Source organism: Podarcis vaucheri (assembly GCF_965113315.1).
Source record: "Podarcis vaucheri genome assembly, chromosome: 17".
NCBI lineage: Eukaryota > Metazoa > Chordata > Lepidosauria > Squamata > Lacertidae > Podarcis > Podarcis vaucheri.
The window spans coordinates 10,732,642-10,758,603 of NC_138755.1; the positions used below are offsets into that span (position 1 = coordinate 10,732,642).

The 25,962-nt window shown below is 47.3% G+C and overlaps 1 protein-coding gene across 4 annotated transcripts in view; it reads left to right on the forward strand.

The window, feature by feature from the left end:
- KANK2 (KN motif and ankyrin repeat domains 2) overlaps positions 1–25,962 on the forward strand; it is an 82,720-nt gene that overhangs the window by 41,073 nt on the left and 15,685 nt on the right. For all 4 annotated transcript variants that reach the window (XM_082204676.1, XM_082204678.1, XM_082204677.1 and 1 more), the window contains 2 exons: positions 22,692–22,813; positions 24,854–25,521. In XM_082204676.1, the coding sequence (XP_082060802.1) occupies positions 22,774–22,813; positions 24,854–25,521 (708 nt within the window). In that variant the 5' untranslated portion in view covers positions 22,692–22,773. The remainder of the gene's footprint in view (positions 1–22,691; positions 22,814–24,853; positions 25,522–25,962) is intronic.

Here is a 25,962-nt window from a genome sequence, read left to right on the forward strand (position 1 = left end):
GAATGACCTTTTTCCAGTCCTGTGCAGAGGTCATGGAGTTTATGCATCTACATGGAAATGAATGTTTGGCATTTGTTTTTGCTTTGTGAGAGATGATTGTCATTCTGGCTTCTATAAGGTTGGTAGGGAAATGGAGGTGGTAGGAACAAATGTTCAGTTTCAGGATTCAGCAATCAGTTCTGCTGGAGGCAGGTTCTCGGAAAATCACAATTGGTGTGGGAGCTGTTGTAGACGAATGCTATCTCCAGCTAAGCCGCTTTGCAGAGTTGTGGCACCTGCTCCACTGAAAAGGAAAGAACCTGAAAAGTTGAGAGTGAGAATGGTTGTTATCAAGTGAGAGCTACTGTAAAGACCTCCAATGGAGACTGGCTTTTAGAAGGCATAAACTTATGAGAATATAAGATCCTGCTATATCAGGCCAGTGGCCCATCTAGTTCAGTTTGTGGTTCTCACAACAGCCAAACAGATTTCCATAGGAAGGCCACAAGCAGGGCCTGGGTTCAACATTACAGTGGTACATCGGGTAACAGATGCTTCAGGTTACAGGCGCTTCAGGTTACAAACTCCACTAACCCAGAATAGTACATTGGGTTAAGAACTTTGCTTCAGGATGAGAACAGAAATTGCGCAGCAGCCGAGTGGCGGCAGCAGGAGGCCCCATTAGCTAAAGTCGTGGTTCAGGTTAAGAACAGTTTCAGGTTAAGAGCGGACCTCCAGAACGAATTAAGTTCTTAACCCAAGGTACCACTGTACTCTTTCCACATGTGATTCCTAGCAACTAGTGTTCAGAGGCACACTTGCCTATGGCATGCCACCACTCAGATCTATTTAGAGCTATTTGGGTAGCAGTTTGCTCCCATGACAGGAGGTTCAAGCAGCCCTCTAGGTATGTGGTTTTGGGGTGCTGATTGATTATTTATTTTTGCAAGTTCTGCTTGTACCAGATTTCAAAGCCTCCTATCACTGACCCTCGGAAGTGTTGAGTGATTTTATGACCACTCACCCAGCCCAGCCCTCCCTCTCCTTCTGACCCCAGAAGGGAAGTCCTATTTCCACTTTCCCAAGTTTGACTTTTGCTGCTTCAGCTCCACTCTGCTTGCAAGCTCTTTGCTTCCCTGCATGTCTCCTCCCCCCCCCCCAACTCGCCCCAGCTTCCTGCTCTGGGAAAAAAGCCTGGCTGCTGAAACCGAACTTCCTTGCTCTCCCACTGGGTTGGTGTTTCATCCTCCGCTCCTCCCCCATCATTGCCAAGATTTCTTTGTCAGCAGGAGGAAGTTCTCATGTAGCAGCCTGCAAAATTGTTTATTTTTGGAGAAAATTGCTTCCATATAGGGGGAAAGGGCCAGAGTTGCTCTGCCTGTCTCTTGAAGGAGCGATGCTCAACTTACTCTGCTCCTTTCAGATGCTGCCACAAGCTTGCCCACCCTGAAAATAAGAGCTCCCTGCTTCTTTCCTCTCTTGCCAGCTCCTCTTGAACTTGCTCTGTCCTAATCAGCCCATTGGCTCTTATGCTAGCATCTGGGTAAGCTAGCCATTGTCCATTTGTTCCATTCGCAGGCTTTATTCTGCACCTGATAATGGCATGGAAAACTCAGGTTTTGATTCAGAAATCAAGCAGCCTGTATTAGTCTATCAACGTGATGCTTTTGAACAGCATCTAGCATGCAGATGGTGCACTGCAAATATTTATTAATTATTGCAGTAGATGGGCGTGTTGACAATGTTTGGCCAGTGCGTTTTTTGTCCATTTTTTCAACAACATCAACAAAAGTTTGCTAGACCTTAGGTTTTGAGGTATTGAGCTGCTCAGGTTTCGCAAAGTAACTAAAAATAAAACCACATAAAAACAGCTTTTAAGCATGGATGCAAATGTCCAAGAATAAAACACATGCAAACCACATCAGTTGTGAAGGGGGCCTTACTGCAATCCTTTGGATGTGGGGCTTCCTTTGAACACTGCTCAGATGATGGACTGTGTCCAACTTTGCTAGGCCCAGCCAATAAAATATATCTCACTGGTTTTACAACAGTTTCTCTGACTGCTGGTGCATTTCCAAATTCAGTTCAAACTGCTGGTTGCTGGTTACCCTTTTAAGGTCCTGGGAAGCTTTGAACTTGGGTGCCTGAAGTGAAGCCTTCTTCCACATGGACCTGTCTGTGTGTTCGGAGGTCCTTATTTGACTCAAGGAGGTGGCTACTGGGGGGGGGGCTTTTTAGTTGTGGCACCTCTGCCCCAGAAAAGTTCTCCCCATGGGGACTTGGCTGGTGCTGCCCATTATTTCTTTCTGGCAGAAGACATTTTTGTTTTGTTTTTTTCTGGTTGAAACTGACCTAATTCTGTGGCTGTGATTGAATCCCTCTTTTGCAGGGATAGGGAACCCTGGGGGTCATCAACACTTGGGGGCTGCAAGCCCCACCCCCCCATTCCCACGTTAACTGCTGAGAACCGTCATTATTGCTTCTAACCGTACAGATGAGTCATTTTGTAAGCTGCTTTGGAGAATGTCATTGAAAAGCAGTGTATAAGTTAATAAAGGGCACTCCCCGCATTTCATCTCCTCTCTCCTTTGTCCACATACTGTAACAGCTAAGTTCTTTCTCTTAACCCCCACCTGCCACCCCCAGCGCCCCATAGACTCTTCTCCATTGACCGGCAGTTCCTCTTAAGACAACTGCGACGGTGAGCTCATTGCCAGGATTGCACAAGAGCCAGTGTGGCCTCGTGGTCAGAGGGCCAGACTAGGACCTGGGAGATCAAGGTTCAAATCCCCACTTGACCATGAAGCTCACCAGGGGACCTTGGGACAGTCACAGTCTTTCAGCTTAGCCTTCCTCATAGGGCTGTTTTGAGGATAAAATGGAGTGTGCGGAGGGTGGGGGGGGGAGAACCATGTACAACACCTTAGAGGGAAGGTGGGATGTAAGTGTAATAAATAATAAATAATAAATAAATCCAGTCAGCCACTTGATCCAATAAGTATGCCCTAGACTAGCTAAAAATGCCAATAAGGGTGTATGCTTGCTACGTAGGGCATGCCTAAAAATGAAAACACATCGTGGATTAGTTATATCTCACTCTTATTTTATTTTTTCATCTATTACTTACATGTTGTGACGCGGGTGGCGCTGTGGGTTAACCCACAGAGCCTAGGACGTGCTGATCAGAAGGTCAGTGGTTCAAATCCCCACGACAGGGTGAGCTCCTGTTGCTCGGTCCCTGCTCCTGCCAACCTAGCAGTTCGAAAGCACGTCAAAGTGCAAGTAGATAAATAGGTACTGCTCCAGCGGGAAGGTAAACGGCATTTCCGTGCGCTGCTCTGGTTCGCCAGAAGTGGCTTAGTCATGCTGGCCACATGACCCAGAAACTGTACGCCAGCTCCCTTGGCCAATAAAGCGAGATGAGCACCCCAGCCCCAGAGTTGGCCACGGCTGGACCTAATGGTCAGGGGTCCCTTTACCTTTACTTTACTTACATGTTGTTTATTTCTCTCAATATTTTTTTTAACGAATTGGAAGAGGATGCTGGGATGCAATGCGTAGAGACTACACAGCATTCACTGCAGCAGAACCAGGGGGAGTGGAGCTGGGACAATGCCTTATGCCAGCATTGCCCATTTTCTAAAAGTGGCCCTCGTCCTTCCTTGGGCCAATGTTTCCCAACTTAACAAAAATCTAATTTGACCGTTTGGACAACGGTGCACTTTGTCTCCAGTTCCAAGCCTTCAGGGGTTTTTCCAAGCTTCTGTTTCCTTTCCTTCCCAAGAAGGGTGTGGGCGCGCTTTGGAGCTGGACCTCTGGTGTTTAAACTCATTCAGTGCACCCACAACCGAGATAAGCTACACCCAAATGTATTTTCAAAGTGGGGTTAGCATGCCTCCCATTCAGCCTGAGTTGCAAATGGAAGGGAGCTTTTCCGAGGGGTGCCTCTCGCTGTTCATTCCACTATTTGGGTTGCAGTGAAATCCTATCCCTTTGACATGTGTATTCCTTCCCTCTTTGTAAACTAGCCCCAAGTGAGGGAGCCACAACTGGTGGCTGCCACTCTGAATTTTAAGTGCCGCATTGTCACGGGAATTGGGGTTGCTTGTGTGTAAACCTCTAGCTGTTCCAAACTGCTTAGGGTCGGTTGTGTCTTTCCCTGACTGAGCAGCCTTGGCGCTGCTGCTCAGTCGCCAGCAGAATCCGTGAGTGGGCGTCTCCTAAATTTCCTCCAGCATAAGAATTCCTTAACGGACAACCTCCGCCTCGCCTCTCTGCGCGGAAGCCTTCTGCGCAGAGTGGGCGTGCCGAGTGGTGGTCCTCCACCCTCCTCACTGACTTCACTGGAAGAGTCTCAGAGCCTCACCTCCGAGCTGGTCTCCGCCTCTCCCTTCTTCCTGGTGTCCCCTGGACTTCCTTCCCCAGATGACGTTCTCTCTCTTCCCTTACTCGTCCCCTCTCCTGCAGAGTCCGGGAGCCTCGCTTCTCCCCTCTGCTCCGATGTCAGTTCCCTGACACGCATCACTTGAGATTTTAGGCACAATCCCAAGTTCCCTCCTCGGCTCCCGCAACACTCCACCATTAAACTTTCTGGTAGCCTGTTTTCTGAATTTCACTGTGGCAAAGATGTGCTTGTGCTGTACCACTTCAGACTGCAATAGAATGCGTTCTCTCTCTCTCTCTCTCTCTCTCTCTCTCTCTCTCTCTCTCTCTCTCGTGTATGCGCGCGCGCGCGCACACACACACACACACACACACACACACACACACACTTCCATATAGAAAAGTTGTTGGGAGAAGAGTTACCGGTATGTCTTGGCCTTCCCATGATATGCTAAATTTCAACATGCAGGAAACTGTATAAATGCACACCCTGCAGGTGTCCCTCTTTTCTAGGGACAGTCCCGGATTTACAGAAGCCGCCCCGGTTTCTGATTTAATCCCGGGATCTCCCGCTTTTCCTTAGGACGTCCCTGTTTTCATTGGAGAAATGTCGGAGGGTATATGTATGTAGGAGTGGAGAACATGGACCTAGTCTCTTTCTGTTGAAGGTTCTCCGTTTACTAAGGCTGGATCTAGACTTGTCTTTTTTTTTTTTTTTAAAAAAAGATATTTATTAAAATGTCAACATATTACAAAAATAAGCAGAAAAAATAATAAAGAAAAAATAAAGAAAAAAAATATAAAATGAAAATACAAGATAAAAATAATTTTAAAAAGCAGATTAGTCTTTCCATGTCTTATCTTTCATTTGTTTGTTTCCCCGACCTCCTCACACCTCCCTTTTTGTATTCCAGTTCAAATTACCGTAGTTAGTTCAGCAAATCCTTTCCCTCTTTGATTTTATCTTAATCTCTTATCTTAAAATATGATAACTTTAAATTATCACCTGTCAACAATCCATTTTTACATATTCCTTTTAACATTGCTGCTAAAAACCGCTTAACTTCAATCCAACATCATTCGAACATTCATTAATTTTGCAGTATCTCTGTAAATATTCTTTAAATTTCTTCCAATCTTCTTCCACCGACTCTTGGATCTAGACTTGTCAAAGGAGCGATTCAGTTAAACACATTGCAGGGAAATCTGGTAGGACGGGATTTGACAGTAGCGGATCCATTTGTGAGGAGCATAACTCTTCTGACAACTCTCCACTGATGCTTCTTCCACTTCTGCTCAGTATCTGACATGCAAGGCCATTGTCCACCAGACTCTCCCGGGAGAGGGCATGGAACGGTCACATGCAATGGCCAAATCCATTGTCAACCTCATCCTCTACTTTAGTGGGATATTTGTTGCTGTTCCAAACCCTGATCTCAGCCCCGCAAGCCTGCCCTTCCTTTTTCAGCTGCAACTTCTGAGTGTCTTTGTGCCTCAAAAGCAAAAGCCTCCTCATGCTGCTATTTTTAAAAGCTTTGTTTGCCTTTTCCAGTGGATGCTTGTTGATCATGGGTTATACTTTTTAGTAGAGCAGGAAGCCCCTGGGGTCAGGATGCCCACCCACCCTTCCTGTCTCCAATCAGCTGCTTTTGTCTATCTCTGCTCATGGCCTCTGGGGAAGGGAACATGATGCGGAGGCCCTGTTGCTGGGATCGGGTGCGAGAGGTTCCTCTCTTCTGGATGCATTGTGGATTTTTTTTTTTTTTTTTTGCAAAGCTGGCTCTTTGTGTACTAAATCTATTTTCATTTTTCCGTCTTCAGACTATGTAGATAAATCTGAGTAAGCAGATTTAACAAATTCAGTTAATAGAGACCTCCAGCTGCATGCAGCCTTGCAACTGGGCATCCTTTTGACTGTTGGGTTAGGGGCTTATCCCCTATTTGCTGCTGCTTCCCTTTGTAGTTAGTGGGCTTTGGGCTGCCCCTCCCTCCTTGTGTGGTCACCATTCAGTCTTGACCCTGTGTAAATTTCTTGCCTGGAGATTGTCCAGACCAGGGGCAAACTTTTTAAGCAGAGGGCCGATCCACTATCCCTCAGACCTTGTGAGGGGCTGGACTATATTTTGGAAGAAAAGAAAGAACGAATTCCTATGCCCCACAAATAACCCAGAGATGCATTTTAAATAAAAGCACACATTCTACTCATGTAAAAACACACTGAGTCCTGGACTGTCCGCGGGCTGGATTGAGAAGGCAATTGGGCTGGACTATGGGTAGGCAAACTAAGGCCCGGGGGCCAGATCCGGCCCAATCGCCTTCTAAATCTGGCCCGCAGACAGTCCAGGAATCAGCGGAGCGGTACCTCTTTATCTACTTGCACTTTGACATGCTTTCAAACTGCTAAGGTGGCAGGAGCAGGGACAGAGTAACGGGAACTCACCCCGTTGCGGGGATTCGAACCGCCGACCTTCTGATCGGCAAGTCCTAGGCTCTGTGGTTTAACCCACAGCGCCACCCGCGTCCCTCAATATGGAATAGGATGTCCCTATTTTCATCAGAGAAATACTGGAGGATATGGCTGGTCTCTCCGAACACCTTCTCTCCTCACCCCACTTTTTATTCATTTTATACATTTTTTAAAAAGTAATAATCATAAATAAATAAGAATAAAAATGTGCACCCCACAGCTGAGACCATGCCATTGTAACTATCCAACCTCCAAAAATTTCAAACACTTCTTGCGATGGTTTGACCCCTTTCCATTTTAACAGTACACATTATACAAACACCTTCCATTTCTCCTCAAAATCATTTCTCCTGCATATTTCCCTGTCTTACCTTAATGGCACATGTTAATTTATGACTAATAGCTACATCACGCACCTCTTTATACCATTCTTCCATTTTATATTCTGCTTGCCGCTTCCGCTTCCTGAGCTCCTTCTGTGTCTTGGTGCCAGACTCACCTTTGAGGCTACCGGCTCCTGCTCAGCTTCCTGCCCCAAAACTTGGCTTTGCTTTCTTTCTTTTGGCCCAGTTCTGTCTTCTTGGGCAAGCTCCCTCAGTTCTGTTGGCTGGCCCTGTGGCATCTGGAGGGAGGGAGAGACCGAGGTGGGGATGGAGAGAGAGAGATCTGGCTGGGGCCTGCACCTGCAAGAAAGGTATTGATCCCTGCTGGTTTTGCTTTGGCAGCATTAATCATGGCCAAGCTTTTTGGCAAACATGCTGCAAACCACATCCAGAGAATGCCTAGAATATGTATTTTAGGACGGTAAGAGCTGTTTAACAGTGGAACAGGCTCCCTTGGAAGGTGGTTGTCAGGGAACTACCATCAGCTCAGAGGCGAGAGGTGGAAGAGCAGTTGTGTTACAGGGAGCCTCCGAAGATCTTGCGAAGCAGTTCTTCCTCTGGCGAGGAGGGAAGCCCCCACCTCCAGTGGGGAAGGGGCTCAGGGATCAGAAGATGCTAGGGAGAGCCTCAACACCGAGCCTGAGCAAAGGGGAGGGGAGGCAAGTCCCCCTTTGCCAGCACCCATGTTGCGCAGTAGGTTTGCATGCAGAGAGAGAAGGAGAAGGATGGGGGTCACAGGACTGTTATGCTGGGGAAGGTATAAGGACCACCCACTCCCAGATTCTGCTAGTGACTGAGCAGACATGGACTTGTGACGCTCTGCACTGTAAGATAGTTTCTACAGATAATAAAGCCTGGAAAAGACAGGTTGGAGTCTTGCCTGTTTGCTCTCGAGCAACCACACCATCACCTGACAGTGGTGGACTCTCTTTTCTTAGAGGTTTTTAATGACAGGTTGGATGGACATCTATCTGGGATGCTTTAGTTGAGATTCCTGTATTGCAGGGGGTTGGACTAGATGACCCTTGGATCCCTTCCAACTCATAGAATTGTATGTGTGACCTGCATATGTGGGAAAAATCACTACAGTGACTTAGCAAACGAAAGGGGCTATGATGTGTATTGCACCTTAGAGTTGGAGAAGCCCTAAGAGACTATAATGCCTGCCTTCTAAAACTTCTTTGCTCTCATTGTTGTTGTTGTTTTGTAGCTAGGAATCCCTTTCTAATGACTGAGTCAAATCTTCCTTCTTGTAGCTCAGAAACTTTGGTGGATACCAATAGGCTGAATCGTTGTTCTTTCGCATTTGTCACCTAAGATTCTTTGCAAAACCGCACTTGGGGTGCTATGTACAGTTCTGGCCATCGCTTCTCAAAAAGATTATTGCATCGCTGGAAAAGGTGCAGAAAAAGGCCACCTGCACGACCAGAGCGACACCCCTATGAGCAAAGTTTGCAACATTTGGGGGGGCTTTTCACTTTAGAAAGCAAGATGAACAAGGCGAGGCAAGAGAGTGTTTTATGCATCGTGTGGAGAAAGTGGGTGGGGGGAAACTCACTCTTTCATAATACTATCCATCCAACGAAACTGAATCTTGGGAAACAGAAGGAAGTACTTATTCACACAGGTATACAGTGGTACCTCAGGTTACATACGCTTCAGGTTACAGACTCCGCTAACCCAGAAATATTACCTCGGGTTAAGAACTTTGCTTCAGGATGAGAACAGAAATCGCATGGCGGCGGCAGCAGGAGACCCCAGTAGCTAAAGTGGTGCTTCGGGTTAAGAACAGTTTCAGGCTAAGAACAGACCTCCGGAACAAATTAAGTACTTAACCTGAGGTACCGCTGTACATGGAAGTTTGGGTCCATTGGAGTGCTTTTCACAAATGCTGCAGTGTGCGGTGCTGTGCAAAATGTGTGAGGCCCTGGGTGAACTTTGTGTCAGTTTGCATTTCTATGGAAATTTCTATGGAATGTTCTACCACAACCTGAATGGCTTCAATGGGGGATTAAACAAATCCACAGAGGATAAGACTGTCAGGAACTGCTAGTCGCAATGGCTGTATGTACTGTTTCTGACATCTAACATCATGTACCCCACTTGGTTGGGGATGGTGAGCAGGAGAGTGCTGTTGCACATGTCCCGCTTGTAGGTTTCCTGAATAGTAGAATCATAGACAGGGCCGTCTTTACCCAAGGGTGCAAGGGGTGCGGGGCACCAGGGCGCCGAATTCTGGGGGGCACCAGGCTGCCACCAACTGTGCCCCAGTGACTGTGTGGCTGGACTCCGGCGTCGCTCCGAATTTGCGTTGGCCGGATCTGGCAGAGAAGACGGTGCAGGGCCACTCCCTGCACCAGTGCCTTCCCCGGGTTGCTCAGCCACGGGGCCCAGCAGCAATTCACCTCGCTCCACCTTTGCAACACCCCGCCCACCTAGCACAGCCAAGAAGGTACCAGGGTGCTGCCTCCACTGTCCATCTGCACTGGGCACGCCGGAGGAGAAGGCCCCAGCATGACCAACCTCGACCCGCTGCTCTGAATGGGCAGCCACAGAGGAAGGCTGATCCAGGCTGCAGAGCCCGGCACGCAGAGCTGCTCTCCACTTGGCTTTTCCGTGGATCCATCCCATGTGCAATGCGGTTTTCGCCCAGGGTGCGCATGGAGGTCGCCTGGCGCTTGCCTTTCCCAGGGCGGGAACACGGGAAATAGTCACGAGATCAGTCGTGTCAAAATATGGGGGTGCTGGGCGGATCTTTGGACCCCGGCGGCGCATATGCGAAAGACGGCCCTGATCATAGACTTGTAGAGTTGGAAGGGACCACAAGGGTCATCTAGTCCAACCCCCTGCAAGGCAGGAAATTTTTTGCCCAACGTGGAGCTCGAACCCACAACCCTGAGGTTAAGAGTCTCGTGCTCTAGTGACTGAGCTATCCCTTTGAAGGCACGTGGTAGGAAACTGTGGGGAAGAGAGCACCGGGACCAGATGGGTCTTTGGTCTCTTGTAGCGTGTCTCTACTTTATTAGTCCTTAACTATTTCAACCTTGAGACTTTACATAGCCATTTCTTTCAGCTGTTTCTCAAAGAATTTGTGATTTATACTGCTGTTTAGTACCAGTCTTGTAGCACTCTTTGAACTGGGATTCCCAGAAACAAGCACAGCACTCCAAAAAAGTCTTCCCGGAGCTGAGTTATTATAGTATAATTTCCAACGTCTGGCAATGAGACTTCTGGTTGATGCAACCTGAAAAAATGTCATTCTCTTTTGTGCCGTGCTCTTGACACAGTTCATTCTTCTGACACAAACAGTTTCTATAACATCCATCTCAGATTGGTTCAGAGCACACATCTTGAACCTTTGGAAGAGAGATCAAACATGATTTTTTTCTTGTGTCTTCCAGTCCAGCACGGGAAGTGGTTCAATTATTTGTTTCTTCACAAGTTATTGTCCCCACATCTGAACATCTCAGAAATTGTTCTGTTCAAGCTCCCTTGTCTTTCAGTGTTGAAAGTGAATTGAGCCTATCTGTGTGATCTGGGAGTAAAGGTAAAAGCAGTGCTTTTTTCCTTTTTTAAAAAAAGGTTTAGGGGTACTCTCACTTTCCTTGTTGTTGTTTAGTCGTTTAATCGTGTCTGACTCTTCGTGACCCCATGGACCAGAGCACGCCAGGCACTCCTGTCTTCCACTGCCTCCCGCAGTTTGGTCAAACTCATGTTAGTAGCTTCGAGAACACTGTCCAACCATCTCATCCTCTGTCATCCCCTTCTCCTTGTGCCCTCCATCTTTCCCAACATCAGGGTCTTTTCCAGGGAGTCTTCTCTTCTCATGAGGTGGCCAAAGTATTGGAGCCTCAGCTTCAGGATCTGTCCTTCCAGTGAGCACCCAGGGCTGGTTTCCTTAAGAATGGGTAGGTTTGATCTTCTTGCAGTCCATGGGACTCTCAAGAGTCTCCTCCAGCACCATAATTCAAAAACATCAATTCTTTGGCGCTCAGCCTTCTTTATGGTCTAGCTCTCACTTCCATACATCACTACTGGGAAAACCATATTGAAGTACTGCCCCTCAATGAGGCCAAACTTAGATTCAAAAAATGTTGAGGGGTATGCGCACCCCTGAGTCCCCCCAGAAAAAAGCACTGGGTAAAGGTAAAGGACCCCTGGATGGTTAAGTCCAGTCAAAGGCCAAGGAAGTCAGTGTTTGTCCACAGGCAGCTTTCTAGATCATGTGGCCAGCATGACTAAACCACTTCTGGTACAACAGAACACTGTGACAGAAGCCAGAGTGCCCGGAAATGCCGTTTGCCTTCCCGCTGCAGCGGTACCTATTTGTCTACTTGCACTGGGATGATTTCAAACTGCTAGGTTGGCAGGAGCTGGGACAGACGAACGGAAGCTCAACCTGTCGAACCGCCCACCTTCTGATTGGCAAGCCCAAGAGGCTCAGGGGTTTAGACCACAGCACCACCCACATCCCATTCCATCCCATCTGGGAGTACTGCTGATGTGTCCCATTCTTGATTCCTCCTTTTCTAGCAATGAGCCAGTAGAGCCAATCAGCTTATCACATGGGAGGGTTTTCTGTCACATGATTGCTTAGTCTATCGTGCAGTTATTTTTTGCTACACATCCTCATACATGGTAGTTTGGAGCCATAGAATCGTAGAGTTGGAAGGGACCCCAAGTTTCATCTATTCCTGCAATGCAGGAATCTCTACTGTGTCTTTACTGAACTGTGAGACTTCCCTGTGTTTCAAATGTGCTTATATGCTTGGTTGTATTAGTATTGCTAGCAGGTGAAAATAGTCACCTGAGTCAGAATCTCATGGCTAGAGTAGGGGTTCCCCCCCCCCGAACAACTTGTCTTCCCCATTATTTCTTCAACACAACTTATTTACGTACTTTTAAAGTTTAAATACTTGCAGTTTTTAATAGTTTTTAAAAAAAATAAATTAATCATTGTTGTGTTCTTTTTTTCTTCCTTCCTTTACTGAGAAATAAGTAAGTAAAGTTCATGGGTAATTTTTAATTATGCACAATAAGGCTTGTTTTAACATTCTATCCCTTCACTGCTTTGCAGTCAATACCATTTATCTTGTCACATTAAAAAGAAAACCTTTCCCCCATCCTGTAATGATAACTTCCCCAGTTGACCAGTTGAAAAATGTTTTATTGAAAACATTACATATTGATTAAGAGAGTCAGAATTAAATAGCTCAGTAAACAAAGAATCAGGAAATGCTGACAAAACAGGAGTGTAGAGAGGAAATAGGTAGGTTTAAGATCTTCATCTGTAGCAGCAGAAGAAATTAGTAGATTCATTATATTACAAAATACATTAAATATTATAAAGCTAGCCATGTCTGTCAAGGACTGGGGTCCCCAAATCCTGGAAGCTGGCCCTTGTTGGTTTAGCATGTGCTAAGTGACCAGAAGGAGCAGGTGATGCTGTGGTCTAAACCACTGAGCCTCTTGGGCTTGCCAATCAGAAGGTCGGAGGTTCAAATCCCAATGACGGAGTGAGCTCTGGTTGCTCTGTCCCAGCTCCTGCCAACCTAGCAGTTCGAAAGCACACCAGTGCAAGTAGATAAATAGGTACCACTGTGGCGGGAAAGTAAATGGTGTTTCCATGCGCTCTGGCTTCCATCACGATGTCCCATTGCACCAGAAGCGGTTTAGTCATGCTGGCCACATGACCTGGAAAGCTCTCTGTGGACAAACACTGGCCCCCTCAGCCTGAAAGCGAGATGAGCACTGCAACCCCATATCACCTTTGATGGGACTTAACCATCCAGGGGTCCTTTACCTTTTTTTTTTTTTAAGTGACCAGAGTTGAAAACCAATCCTACTGCAAGGTAATACAGCTGCCACTACTTCTGTAGTCCAACCATTCTGGACCAGAGGACATTATTGACGATCACTTGAGATTCACAGGGACAAGCGCTTAAAAATCTTGACTCTCTGTGTTTGAGCCTCAAGCTCACAAAAATACTCAGTAGCTGTTTCACCAGGAGGCCAAGGAACTGGGTCTGATACCAAGGCTTATACGAGAATTGAAGAGATACTGTATTTTTCACTCTATAACACGCACCCGACCATAACACGCACGTAGTTTTTAGAGGAGGAAAATCCGTAGGCATGCCACCCGTAGGCATTCCCTCCATAACACACACAGACATTTCCCCTTACTTTTTAGGAGGGAAAAAGTGAGTGTTATGGTGCAAAAAATACGGTAGTTTAATTTTAAAATACTTAAAAGTAGCAGCATAAAAAGAGCCCATATTCCAGCAAATAAATACAATTAGAAAAGTACTGTTGGGAATTACAAAACAGAAGAACAATAACAAAGGACTTGTCCACACTTCTTGTCCTGCCTGTCACTTTCCCCTGGGAAAACCTGCTCTTTACCTCTGAATTAGAGCAAATGTCAATGCCCTTTTCCATGGATTGATGTTTGGTCCGATTCAGCAGTAAAGAGAAGGTTTCCCCAGGAAAAGTGGCAGGGCAAATGGAAAACCTCTTGGACCCGTGTTTTCTTGGCACAGGGCAAGCAGCAGTGTGGACGAGCCCTAAGCTAACTCAGCCTAGCTCTAATACATACCAAAAGAGCCGTTTTGAATCATATTTTGCATTTCCCATCCTGTGAGCTGGTCATCTCCATTTACTAGTTGTGATACTGGATGAATATGAAGGGCGGCTCTGCCACGGTCTTCCCCTTTCATGGCAGCCGATAGAGCAGCTTAGTGTCTATAGTTCTTCCCAGTACCAGAGCTCACCAGCAATAGCTTGGTGGGAATCTACAGAAAGACTCAAAGAGTAAAGACTCTATCAGGAATCTTGAGCAGCCATGAGTGGCTGCCGCAGCAGCAACAACAACGTCCCATGCTAGCTAGGAGCATTATTCTCAAATGGACTTATTCATAGTTGCATGGAACAACATTACCCATGTTGAAATGGCTGATATTTCAAAATGACTCGCTTTCCATGTTTGCTGGTCATGAGCTTCTGCAGGTACGCTTTGAGATTTTCTCTGTAAGGAACCCGAGCAGTTCAGTCTTGGTTTAAGGATCAGTTCTTAAGAAGTCAGTTGGTAAAGAGCCATGCTGAGAGAATCTCTCTACACTGGCACCCCTATTCTCTTGAACACTTCTCTGCAAGCTGTCTTTCTTATGCACATCCCGAATGATATCAGTTTGCTTGACTGCTGGTGCCTGGCAAGGAGACCTACCTTGGCACACTCATGAAAATTTCGAGCAGTGTCAAAGTTGCACAAATTTACCAAAAGAGAATAAACAGCAACTGCTGCATCACTCTTGGGACAAGCATTCCTGTTTGCTGCAAAAAAGAGATGCTTCATCGTAAGACTTTGCATCAGAGTTCTCTGGGTGCTGAAAGCCAGAGATTGTGTTTGTGTTTGAAGTCCCTTTGATCTCCTGTTTGTGAATGGAAAGTGATGAATAGTCCTGAGAACAGATTCAGGTCCCTCTTCATATCAGTGCTCTGTTCCTCCTCTTTTGAAACAGCATCTTCTTTCATCTTTTTCTCTCTCTCCTTCTCTTCTCCAAATAGCTGGAAACAGCCCTTCAAGATTTGGACCTGTGATCTCTTTCAACAGGTCAAGCCGCCTTGCTTGCCAAAATTTCCTGAACTGTGCCTGTCCAATGTCATAGGCACTTTTGGCTATGATGTCATCTTCAATAACTATCAGAAAAGGGCACGTGTACGGGGTACAGTAGAATGAAGATGCCCTTTCTACAAGGCAGGCTTGCACTTCTCTGCTGGATACAACAAAAACATAGTCTACAGAGACATTTTTTTAAAATGCTGAGTTTGCCAGGAGTTCCAAATGCCATGTAGACCATGTGTGTGAACACGCATGTACAGAATAGCATGTTTCAGTCCTTCTCCCCAATTAGCCCATCACCACACTAGTCAGCTTTCGTATTTATTTACTTTTTAAGTTGCAAACACACTTCCTTTTCACATCTGCGGCACAATTTCCCCCTTCTCTTCAAAAGTAAAATTCTTTATATGTGAGGTTTTGTCATGGTGCAAAACATTGTACTCTTGCTGTGTACTTATTTGCAAACTCTGCCTACCATGTGTTTTCCTGGCCCACCCAAATCAATTTGGCATGCTCTGTTTGTGCAGCTGGCAGCCCAAGGTCACTGTTAACTTCCGCTGCATTCTGAACTTCACCTGGTTCTGCATTTGCAAGATAACCCTGAAGTTGCTTTATCTGATTGCTCATCACGCTTTGAACTCCCAGGGAAAAACAAAAAAAATCCTTCCAGTAGCACCTTAAAGACCAACTAAGTTAGTTCTTGGTATGAGCTTTCGTATCTGAAGAAGTGTGCATGCACACGAAAGCTCATACCAAGAACTAACTTAGTTGGTCTTTAAGGTGCTACTGGAAGGAATTTTTTTGTTTTGACTATGGCAGACCAACACGGCTACCTATCTGTAACAGGGAAAAACAGTTCTTCTTGGTCATGGAAGCAAATTTGAGAATGAAGTGTTGTCATGGGACAACTTAACTTGACTTAACTGATTGTATAAGCTAAACAGGTTGGCTTTCTCTGTTCTGCCTTGGCCAGACCCCACCTTGAGTCCTGTGTCCAGTTCTGGGACCACAATTTAAGAAGGATATTGACAAACTGGAACGTGTGCAGAGGAGGGCGACCAAGATGATGAAGGGTCTGGAAACCAAGCCTTGTGAGGAATGGTTGAGAGAGTTGGATATCTTTAGCCTGGAAAAGAGAAAACTGAGAGGAGAAATGTTAGCCATCTTCAAATAGCTAAAGGGTGGAAGATGCAGCAAGTTTGTTTTCTGCTGCTCTGGAGGGTAGGGCTCGAACCAATGGATTACAAGAAAGGAGATTCTGACTAAACATCAAGAAGAACTTTCTGACAGTAAGAGCTGTTAGACAGTGGAACGGACTCCTTTGGGAGGTGGTGAACTCTCCTTAACTGGAGGTTTTTAAGCAGAGGTTAGGGACACGGGTGGCACTGTGGGTTAAACCACAGAGCCTAGGGCTTGCCGATCAGAAGGTCGGTGGTTCAAATCCCCGCGACGGGGGTGAGCTCCCGTTGCTCGGTCCCAGCTCCTGCCTACCTAGCAGTTCAAAAGCATGAAGTGCAAGTAGATAGATAGGTAGCACTCTGGCGGGAAGGTAAACGGTGTTTCAGTGTGCTGCTCTGGTTCACCAGAAGCGGCTTAGTCATGCTGGCCACATGATCTGGAAGCTGTACGCCGGCTCTCTCGGCCAATAAAGTGAGACGAGCGCCGCAACCCCAGAGTCGTCCGTGACTGGACCTAATGGTCAGGGGTCCCTTTACCTTTACCTGTAAGCAGAGGTTGGATGGCCATCTGTCATGGATGCTTTAGCTGTGATTCCTGCATTGCAGGGGCTTGGACTAGATTACCCATGGGGTCCCTTCCAGCTCTATGATTCTATGATTTTGTGATGATCTTCTCTCTCTCAGTGCATTGGATAGCCTAGTCCTTCCTGCCATGTCAGGGTAGAGTCACAATGCAGAGGTTAATTTGTAAATAGAGTAGTGCCAAGGCTCAAGGAAACCCCGAAACCACATTTCCCTGGCCTGGAAATGTACTCCAAACATTCATTCATTATCAGAGCCATTGCCATGGGTTGGGCAGGTTGGCCCCCAGCAAGGGATCAGGCCCATCGGGGAGCAAAAACAATATACACTCTGTCTCAGAGTGGCTAGGAGCCCACCTGCCTGCGTGCTCAGACAGACAGTCTGACAGAGGAAGAGGAGGTGAGACCGAGCAGAGCAGACCCAACCCCAATGGCCATGGAGGGAGTCAAATGCAGCAAAAAGCATCCTTTTTGAGTTTTTGGTCCATGGTCTGTCCCAGCCGTGGAGGTGCTTTCCAAGGACACAAGGGAGCCTAGGTACGCCTTTGGTAATTAGGATATGTACTCTTTGTGTGCTCAGATGCACTCTTTCACGTACTTCAAGGATGAGCCAGTACTATGAGGCCTGTCAGGCTTTGATGGCAGTACAAGTTGTGGATATGAGCACTTAGTTCCATACGGGGCATAGTGGCTTCATGGGCAGACAGTAGAGCTTATGTGTGAATGTTCTCCAAGGTCTGCTTTGGGCGCAACCTTGGCTCAGCCTCCTTCCCACTTTCAGGGCAGAGTCCCCAGGTTTGACATGTGAGTCCCTTCCTATAGCCACCTCCACAGGCTGGTTCCTTTCAAGCCAAGTAGAACCGACATCTCAAACCGAAACCTATTGCATGAGGTCAAATGCTTGTTGCATGGTTTTAGAAGCATGAAATCCATAACCATGACTCAGTGTCCCTCCCCTGCCTGCCTCAGACTTTCCAGATCCCTGGCAGTGGCTCTGGTGGGTGTTTGTGTGTGACCAAACCGCATGGAATTTTGCTAGGAGTTGCAGGTCTGCCTGGCTACAGCTCTGGAAAGAAACCTCATGGCTGTCTTGGCTTGCATGGGAAGCAGCCCTCTTTTCCCTGGGCTACAGATGCTTTGCTGATATAATACGGGACTAAATGTGCCACCAGGCCGAAATTCTTTCCACGCTATGCTCCTGCATTTAAGGGAGTGAGATTTGTTCACAGTCAGCTGGGCCAGAGACCCTGCTGGCAATATTCGCCTCTGTGAAGGTTAGGAAGAAGAGCTGGCTGGCTGGCTGGCTGGCTGGCTGCCCCAGGCTCTGCAATGGAGTTACTAGCAAAGCTGAGAATTGTGACTGAATCTTCTTCTGCATCTGGAAAGGCAGCAATCGCAGAAGGATGGATTAAAACACATAAACATCCAGTATTCCTGGATCCTATTCCTGGCTTGGGGAGCACACCATGACACTCCAATATTGCATCTCCTCCTTTCAGTTATTACCGATAGTTGATTCTAGATTCACAGAATTCTAGAGTCTAGTCCACCCCCCTGCAATGTAGGAATATGCAGCTGTCCAAAAAGAGAGGCTTAGCCTGCCTGGAACTCATACCTGTGACGATGTAAGAGCTGTCATTATATTTTTTTCTTTCAGCATCCTTTCTAAATAAATGAGAACTTTGACAAAATTCAAACCCTTGGTATGTTTGCTTTGCTCATCCACCCCCCCCCCGGCATCTTTTTGCTCACCTTCCCCACCAACCTGTAGACCAGGCCTTACGGAGACCAAGGACTATTGTGGTTCCATCATTTGCTTTGCTGCCTAGGCTGTTTCTTTCTATCTCTGTCTCTCAGTGTGGTGTAGTGGTTAAGAGCGGTGGACTCGTTATCTGGTGAACTGGGTTCACTTCCCCGCTCCTCCACATGCAGCTGCTGGGTGACCTTGGGCCAGTCACACTTCTTTAAAGTCTCTCAGCACCACTCACCTCACAGAGTGTTTGTTGTGGGGGAGGAAGGAAAAGGACATTTTTTTCTGCTTTGAGACTCCTTAGGGTAGTGATAAAGTGGGATATCAAATCCAAACTCCTCCTCCTCCTCCTCTCTCTCACACACACCCCTTTTCCCATTTACACAGTCTTTGCCAGCTCACATTCCACAGGCCAAGCTTTTTCTGGCATCCAGTAAACAAAGAGGAACTATGGCTGCCCGTGCGGGAGGGTGTGGGGTTGCAAACCCTTCGAGACTGGAGTTGAGGTAGGCCGAGTTGTCAAGAGATTTCCCAGACGCGTCCTCTTCACATCTGGCCAAGCACCTTGCCTGCGCAGCCCAAAAGGCGTGGCTGTGATGTAATGGCTGGCCGCATCCCAAATTGCAGCACACGAGCCCCTCTTTCAGAAAGGCTTGTTGCATTTCCACCAGCCCCAGAAACCAAAAATAGGGAAGGGATTGCAGGTGGTTTTGGTTTGGAAAGGATGCCGTCATTTGCTCCGGCAGCAGTAGGGTCAACTGGAGTTCTTCCAGCAAGACTCCGGGATATGAAGCCCCCTCACTCCTTCTTAAGCCATCACCATGACTTAGTACATGGTGCCCCCTCCCGCCTCCCCAGCCTGAAGATGTGTGGGATCTGGCTGCTTTCTGTGTCTGAGTAATGGCTTTGTGCTGCAGGCTGTTTGGATAGCAGTGCGGATGAGATGAGCCAGCTGTTGCTGGCAGAGAAAAGCTGTTGAATCCAACCATCAGACCTGTTGACGCGACCACCTCTCTCTCACCATGCCCTGCCAGGGCATCTAACAGGCATTGCTAGCCCCTTCCTCCTTGAATATTTGTGCGGTAATAAAGTGACTCCCCATTCCCTCTTTAGAGCAGCAAAGCTTTGCTCCTTCATTCACCCAAATGAAGTGGGGGGCCTTAGGGGAAGGGAAACTCACATTTCCTCTCCAACTGGGATTATTGTATAGGAGTGAGAGCTCCTAAGACATTTGCCCCCACCAATGCATTTTGGACAGGGTGGTGAGTAGCCCGAGGACTCCAGTCTAGGAGTGAGGAACCACATTTGGCCAGCAGGCCAGATCAGATTGTGGCCAACTCAACAGGCCACATTTGACACGGGGTGGAGCTGCCCATTTGTCAGTCACCTGACAGCCTGTGATGCCAGCTGGATCTGACCTCAGCAGACATGGTACGTACGGCTTGCATTTGGCCCTCTTAAGTTTCCTGGATGTTCCTTTGTAAACGTGAATCATAGAATCATGGAATTGTAGAGTTGGAAGGGACCCGTTTAGTTCAACCCCCTGCAATGCGGGAATCATAGCTCAGTGAAGCCATATCCTTGCATTCTCTCCACCCGCCACCCCTGAATATGACATTGCAGTTCTATCTCTCAGCCAGAACCTCCTTTCAGATGGTGTGTGCTGCAAAAGACCAATTCATGTATTCTGCTTCCATGTGATGCCAGTCACATGAGAGGGGAGCTGCTCTCCCCACCCTCACTTATTCTGCCATGCCCTTGTGGGTGCTTCTTTTTAGCTCTCATGTTTAACTGCAGACGACAGACCGTCTCTACTCCAGGAATTTGTGCCATCCAAGGTAGTTGCCATACCTTATTACACCAAATAGTACGGTAATTATGGATCTCTCCAGGGTTTAGCCCTAAAGCACGTGAAATGGCTATGAAGAGTAAATCTGTTCAGCCTTTTGGGGCAGCGGTGTTGGGGGGCGGCAGAAGCTTCTCCAAGACAAGGGAATCGCGGCATTGGTGTCCCTTCCAAATAGGGGGCGGGGGCTTAAGCCCATGCCACCTATCAGAAGCCAGATCCTAGCCTGCATACCAGATTGGCAAATAGGGATGCAGACTAGGACACGGGGTGGGGTGGGGGGCAGAGCCAACAGAGCAGGAAGGCTTCCCTCGGGTCCACTCCCTGGCCATTTAAACAGCCCTCACCAGGGGCCCCACCTGCTTTCCCCTTGTCGGGTTCCACACCCGTCCTCCCTTGCTTCAAGCTGATGGTTAAGGACTTTGCTGTGGCTATGGTGGTTGCTGTTTTATGGGGATGGGTAGGAATTTGTCCACCGGGCCAATTGGCTCCAACCCGGTGGTTTTACCTACCTCATAGCAGTCATCACAACTGAATTGGGCATTGGAGCAGTCCTTTGTCTTGGATGGAGGGGAGGTTCTCTTTTCCATCTGCCCCTCCAAAATCTGGGCTATCACATTAAAGGGATCTGGGGGGAATGGTCCTGCGGGGGGGGTCACCCTATTTCATGTAAGTCTTAGGGGGGGGGAACCCCCACCTGGATTGACCTACGTGTCACTTCCAGTGGGCAATTATTTTTGATTGCCCCATGAAAAGTTGTGGCCTGTTTCTATCCAAGCCAGTCTTTGTGGTCCTTTATTTGCCTGCAGGTTAGGGAGTGGGGAGCACAATGTCTGGACTTGCAAGGGACTCTGAGCATGCACAGAGCTCGTTTCCCTCTCCAAACCCCTACTCCTGTCAGGGATTAGGGCTTCCAGACCGGAGGAGTCCCAGCAGCCTCCCTTGTCAGAGAGTCATTCTTGGCCAGCCGCCTGCAGCTGAAGTCGTGGCACCTCCCGCTCCAGGCCTCAGCTCTCGATGCTCATTTTTGTGGTCCTCCTTTGCTCTGACACAGGAATTCTGGCTGGGAAGGCTCATGCTCTCTCGTTATCTGCCAGGCCCTCGGCTTCGATCGCGGAAGGAGCAGGGTGGTGGGAACAGGGCTGAGGCAGCAGGACCGTCTAGTGGCGTTGAGGTTTTGGCAGGCAAAGGAGCTGGAAGAAAGGAGTGCAAGACTATCTGCTGACCCAGCTCTGGGGCTGGGCTGGGGATTCCGACATGGGGTGGCGGGGGGGGGGGGGAGAGAGCGCACAAATGAAGTCTCTCTTCCCCAGCCACCCCCTTCCTTGTGGTTGTGCTTTGCAACCAGAGAATGTGAGGCCAGAATGGAGAAAATGGATAAGGAGATAAAGAATTTTAATGGCTTCTCAGCGATTCCCCCAGAAATGTTAACAATACTGGGGAGCCGCAGCCTAAGATTTGGCTGGCTATTAGAAAACAATAAATACCATTCAGCCCTCCTCCTCCTCCTCCTGCTGCTCCTTGCCCTGTTGTTGATCCTGGTGTCCCCCTGTTCTCATGCCTCTGTAGCAATCAGTCCTCCTTCCCACCAGTATTTACTTTTTTTTTCTTGCATGGGACGTGGGTGGCGCTGTGGTCTAAACCACTAAGCATCTTGGGCTTGCCGATCAGAAGTTCGGCGGTTCGGATCCCCATGATGGGGTGAGCTCCTGTTGCTCTGTCCCAACTCCTGCCAACCTAGCAGTTTGAAAGCACGCCAGTGCAAGTAGATAAATAGGTACCACTGTGGCGGGAGGGTAAACGGCTCTTCCATGCACTCTGGTTTCCGTCACGGTGTTTCTGTTGTGCCAGAAGTGATTTCGTCATGCTGACCACATAACCTGGACAAATGCCGGCTCCCTCGACCTGAAAGCGAGATGAGTGGCGCAACCCCATAGTCACCTTTGACTGGACTTAACTGTCCAGGGGCCCTATACCTTTCTTTTTCTTTTTCTTTTTTCTTTTACTATTTTCTATATATTTGTAGGACATTTGCCTTCATTTGAAAATGAAGGCTAGCCATATGCCTGTGGGAAACCTGGCAGCAGGATCTGAGTACAAGGGCAGTGTCCCCTCCTGCAGTTTCCAGCAGCAATACTTCTTCCAACTATGGAGGCAGAGCATAGCCATCATGACTAGTTGCCAACAATAGCCCTCTCCTCAATGAATTTGCCTAACCCTCTTTTAAAGCCAACTAGGTTGGTGGCCCTCCCTGCTTCCCACTGAGTTCCATTGTTCAACAATGGAATAATTTTCCTAATTATATGATTTGTAAATCCTTTATGAACTGTCACCTTTTCATATCTGAAATAAGCTTGCCAACCAAAAATATTGTCATGACCTTCTAAGTCTAAAATATGTGAGTTCTCTAATGCCATCCATTCCTTCAACCAACAAAAACAGGCTGCCTCATAATATAGTCTCATATCTGGCACATGTGGATTTAACCTGCTTTTCTTCGCAGGCTGTGTGGCTCCTCGCTGTACTCTGAAAGAGCTTCCTTGTTGCTTTGGACACACACTTTGACCTGGGGCCAAAATTCAAGAATGGCACAGGTTCTGCACATGGAGACCACTGCTTTCCCAGGTATGTGTGCATGGGCGTGAGCACTTTTCGTTTGGACAGATAAGACTGCAAGATGGGGCATCAGGCCTGCTGGATGTGATGTAAGGCCAACCCTCAGATAAAATTCTGAAGATCCATTTCCTAGATTTGATAGGGAGAGGGTATTTGATGCAGAGGTTGATAGGAAGCAGTAGTGGTATATTCTGAAGTGCAGAGGCTCATCAGGACAGTCCCCATAATCACACCCCCCACCCCATGTTCCCAAAATTAAGAAATGCAGCTGTGTAAGGAAATGTTACTACAAAACTGAAGGCAAATTATTAGCCTTTCAAAATGTATTGTGGCCCTGAATAGTCCTGCACCCCAGAGTCTGTGTACACCATTTTACAGTTTTCCCTGTGGGTTTCGTAACTTCCATAATTTGATTTTTAAAATATTTTATGCTGCTTCTGGAAAATGTCTGATTCATCTTGAGCCTCCACACAAAAGCAGTACAGTGGTACCTCGGGTTACATACGCTTCAGGTTACATACGCTTCAGGTTACAGACTCTGCTAACTCAGAAATAGTACCTCAGGTTAAGAACTTTGCTTCAGGATGAGAACTGAAATTGTGCTCCGGCGGCGCAGCGGCAATGGGAGGCCCCATTAGCTAAAGTGGTGCTTCAGGTTAAGAACAGTTTCAGGTTAAGAACGGACCTCCAGAACGAATTAAATTCTTAACCCGAGGTACCACTGTACCATACTAAAAATCTACTGGGACATGGGGGTCACATGAGCTATTGTAGGCATTCCGCTGTCATCAGCTGTTATGGCACATAGGACAGTTGTAGAGAAATAAGCTGAGGCTTCAAAATAAAGCTCTTAATGTGTAGGGTTGGTCCACACTTCTGTTTCTCCCACCGCTTTATGCTGGGGAAACCCGCTCTTTAGCACCGAATCAGAGCAAACATCAATTGGCTTTTTCTATAGTTGTGTAAAAAGAAGAAAAAGAAGATGAAAGACTTGCTGATTTGCCAAGAAAACAGAAATTCAACACACACACAACTGAGGGAAATACAGGCTACAGACTTCAAACCCTTACATATGGGGAGAAATAAGAGTACGTTTGCACTCAAAGGCAAATCCACTTACCATATTTTTCCGTGTATAAGACTATATTTTTTCCTAATTTTTTGAAGTTTAAAATAAGGGGTCATCTTATACACGGATAGTGCATAGTGCATTGTCTTAATTTTGAGTCCCCAAAATTAGGAGGCATCTTATACATGGAAAAATACGGTAATTCACACATTCCAAAACACCGCCATCTTTCAAAATTCACACTCCTCCAGATTTCCCCATTCAAGTAAATTGTACAGAAATGACTGAATAGATTTATTTCGGTCACTGACCAGAGTGTGTATGTAAATGAAAAATGTAAAATACTCCGTGAAGAGTACATAGAAATGCACCTATTAGTGAAAGCAGCCTACAAAAATACTATATGTTAGGAGAACATGCATTAGAAAATGAGTATTTTAGGAGAAATGCTGATGACTTTTAAAATAAAAAATTGCAGACTGAGGTGGAAATGTGAAGTGAACTTCAGACTGGGAAAATGAGAACTGAGAGAAATAAAATTTGTCATTTTCACCCATCCTTCACTTGTTTGAAACTGGCGCCACTTGCCGGTGGAAGAACTCCTGTGGTGCCACTGAAAAATTATAAATGTCTTAATTGCTCCAGAGTTAGTACATGATAGTTGTTTATTTCCTTGAAATCTGATGGGAGGGCTTTCCACAGGGTGGGTGCCACTACCGAGAAGGCCCTCTGCCTGGTTCCCTGTAACCTCACTTCTCGCAGGGAGGGAACTGCCAGAAGGCCCTCGGAGCTGGACCTCAGTGTCCGGCTGATCAATGGGGATGGAGATGCTCCTTCAGGTATGTTTGTTGAGCCAGGACATGATGGTCCCAATTTCATTATGTATGATCAGATGATCAGTGCATTCTCAAGGGTGCTCAACTAATTACAAAAACAAAGGAATGTTTTAAGCTGATCTCTTCCCCCCTGTGCTCTTGCAGGGAAGGCCAATCCCGCCTCTGCTACGGCCTTCCATGGGAAGGAGCAGGACTTGCCCTACTCCGTGGAGACTCCCTATGGCTACCGCCTGGACCTGGACTTCCTCAAATATGTGGATGACATTGAGAAGGGCCACACCATCAAGCGCATTCCGGTCCACCGCCGACCACGCTACAGCTCCCTGCCAAGAGGCTATGGTTACACTGGCTCATGGTGGACCTCCACCGAGTCCCTCTGCTCCAACGCCAGCATGGATAGCCGCCACTCCTCCTATTCCTACTGCGGGCGCAGCTTCTACCCACAGTACGCCACGCCCGGCAGCTTCAATGCCCGTGTGGAGAAGACCTTGCTGGATGCCAGGAAGAAGCTAGAAGACCAGGCGGATTCTGGAGATGGAGAAAGGACCAGGGCAGGTGGTCTCGGGAGCCTCCACAGCAGCGTATCTGGATCAACAAGCTCCTTGGTGGGAAGCCAGTGCCTTTCCCGCCAGACTTCCTACAATGGCTCACAGCAAGGCGCCCCTGGGCAGTTCACGCCCATCGGCTCAGGACTCTCCACCCCAGTCTCCCCAACGCCAGGCCACCTCCAGCATGTCCGGGAGCAGATGGCCGTAGCCTTGAAGAAGCTGCGCCAGTTGGAGGAGCAGGTCAAGATGATCCCAGTGCTACAGGTGAAGATCTCTCTTTTATACAGTGGTACCTCGGGTTACATACGCTTCAGGTTACAGACTCCACTAACCCAGAAATAGTGCTTCAGGTTAAGAACTTTGCTTCAGGATGAGAACAGAAATCGTGCTCCAGCGGCGCGGCGGCAGCAGGAGGCCCCATTAGTTTAAGTGGTGCTTCAGGTTAAGAACAGTTTCAGATTAAGTACAGACCTCTGGAACGAATTAAGTACTTAACCCGAGGTACCACTGTATAATAATTTTTTATTTGGTTTTACAAATTAAAATTTACTTTCAAAGTAATAAAAAGGTAAATAAACAAAGATTCACCCGAATCTCTGGGATTCTTCCCCCCACCCTTCCATGGGTTCCATCGTTAGTCCTTTTCCGCTGCATATTTTAAGCCACTCCAAATTTTAAGTACCCTAGTACCTGTTACACTGCAAG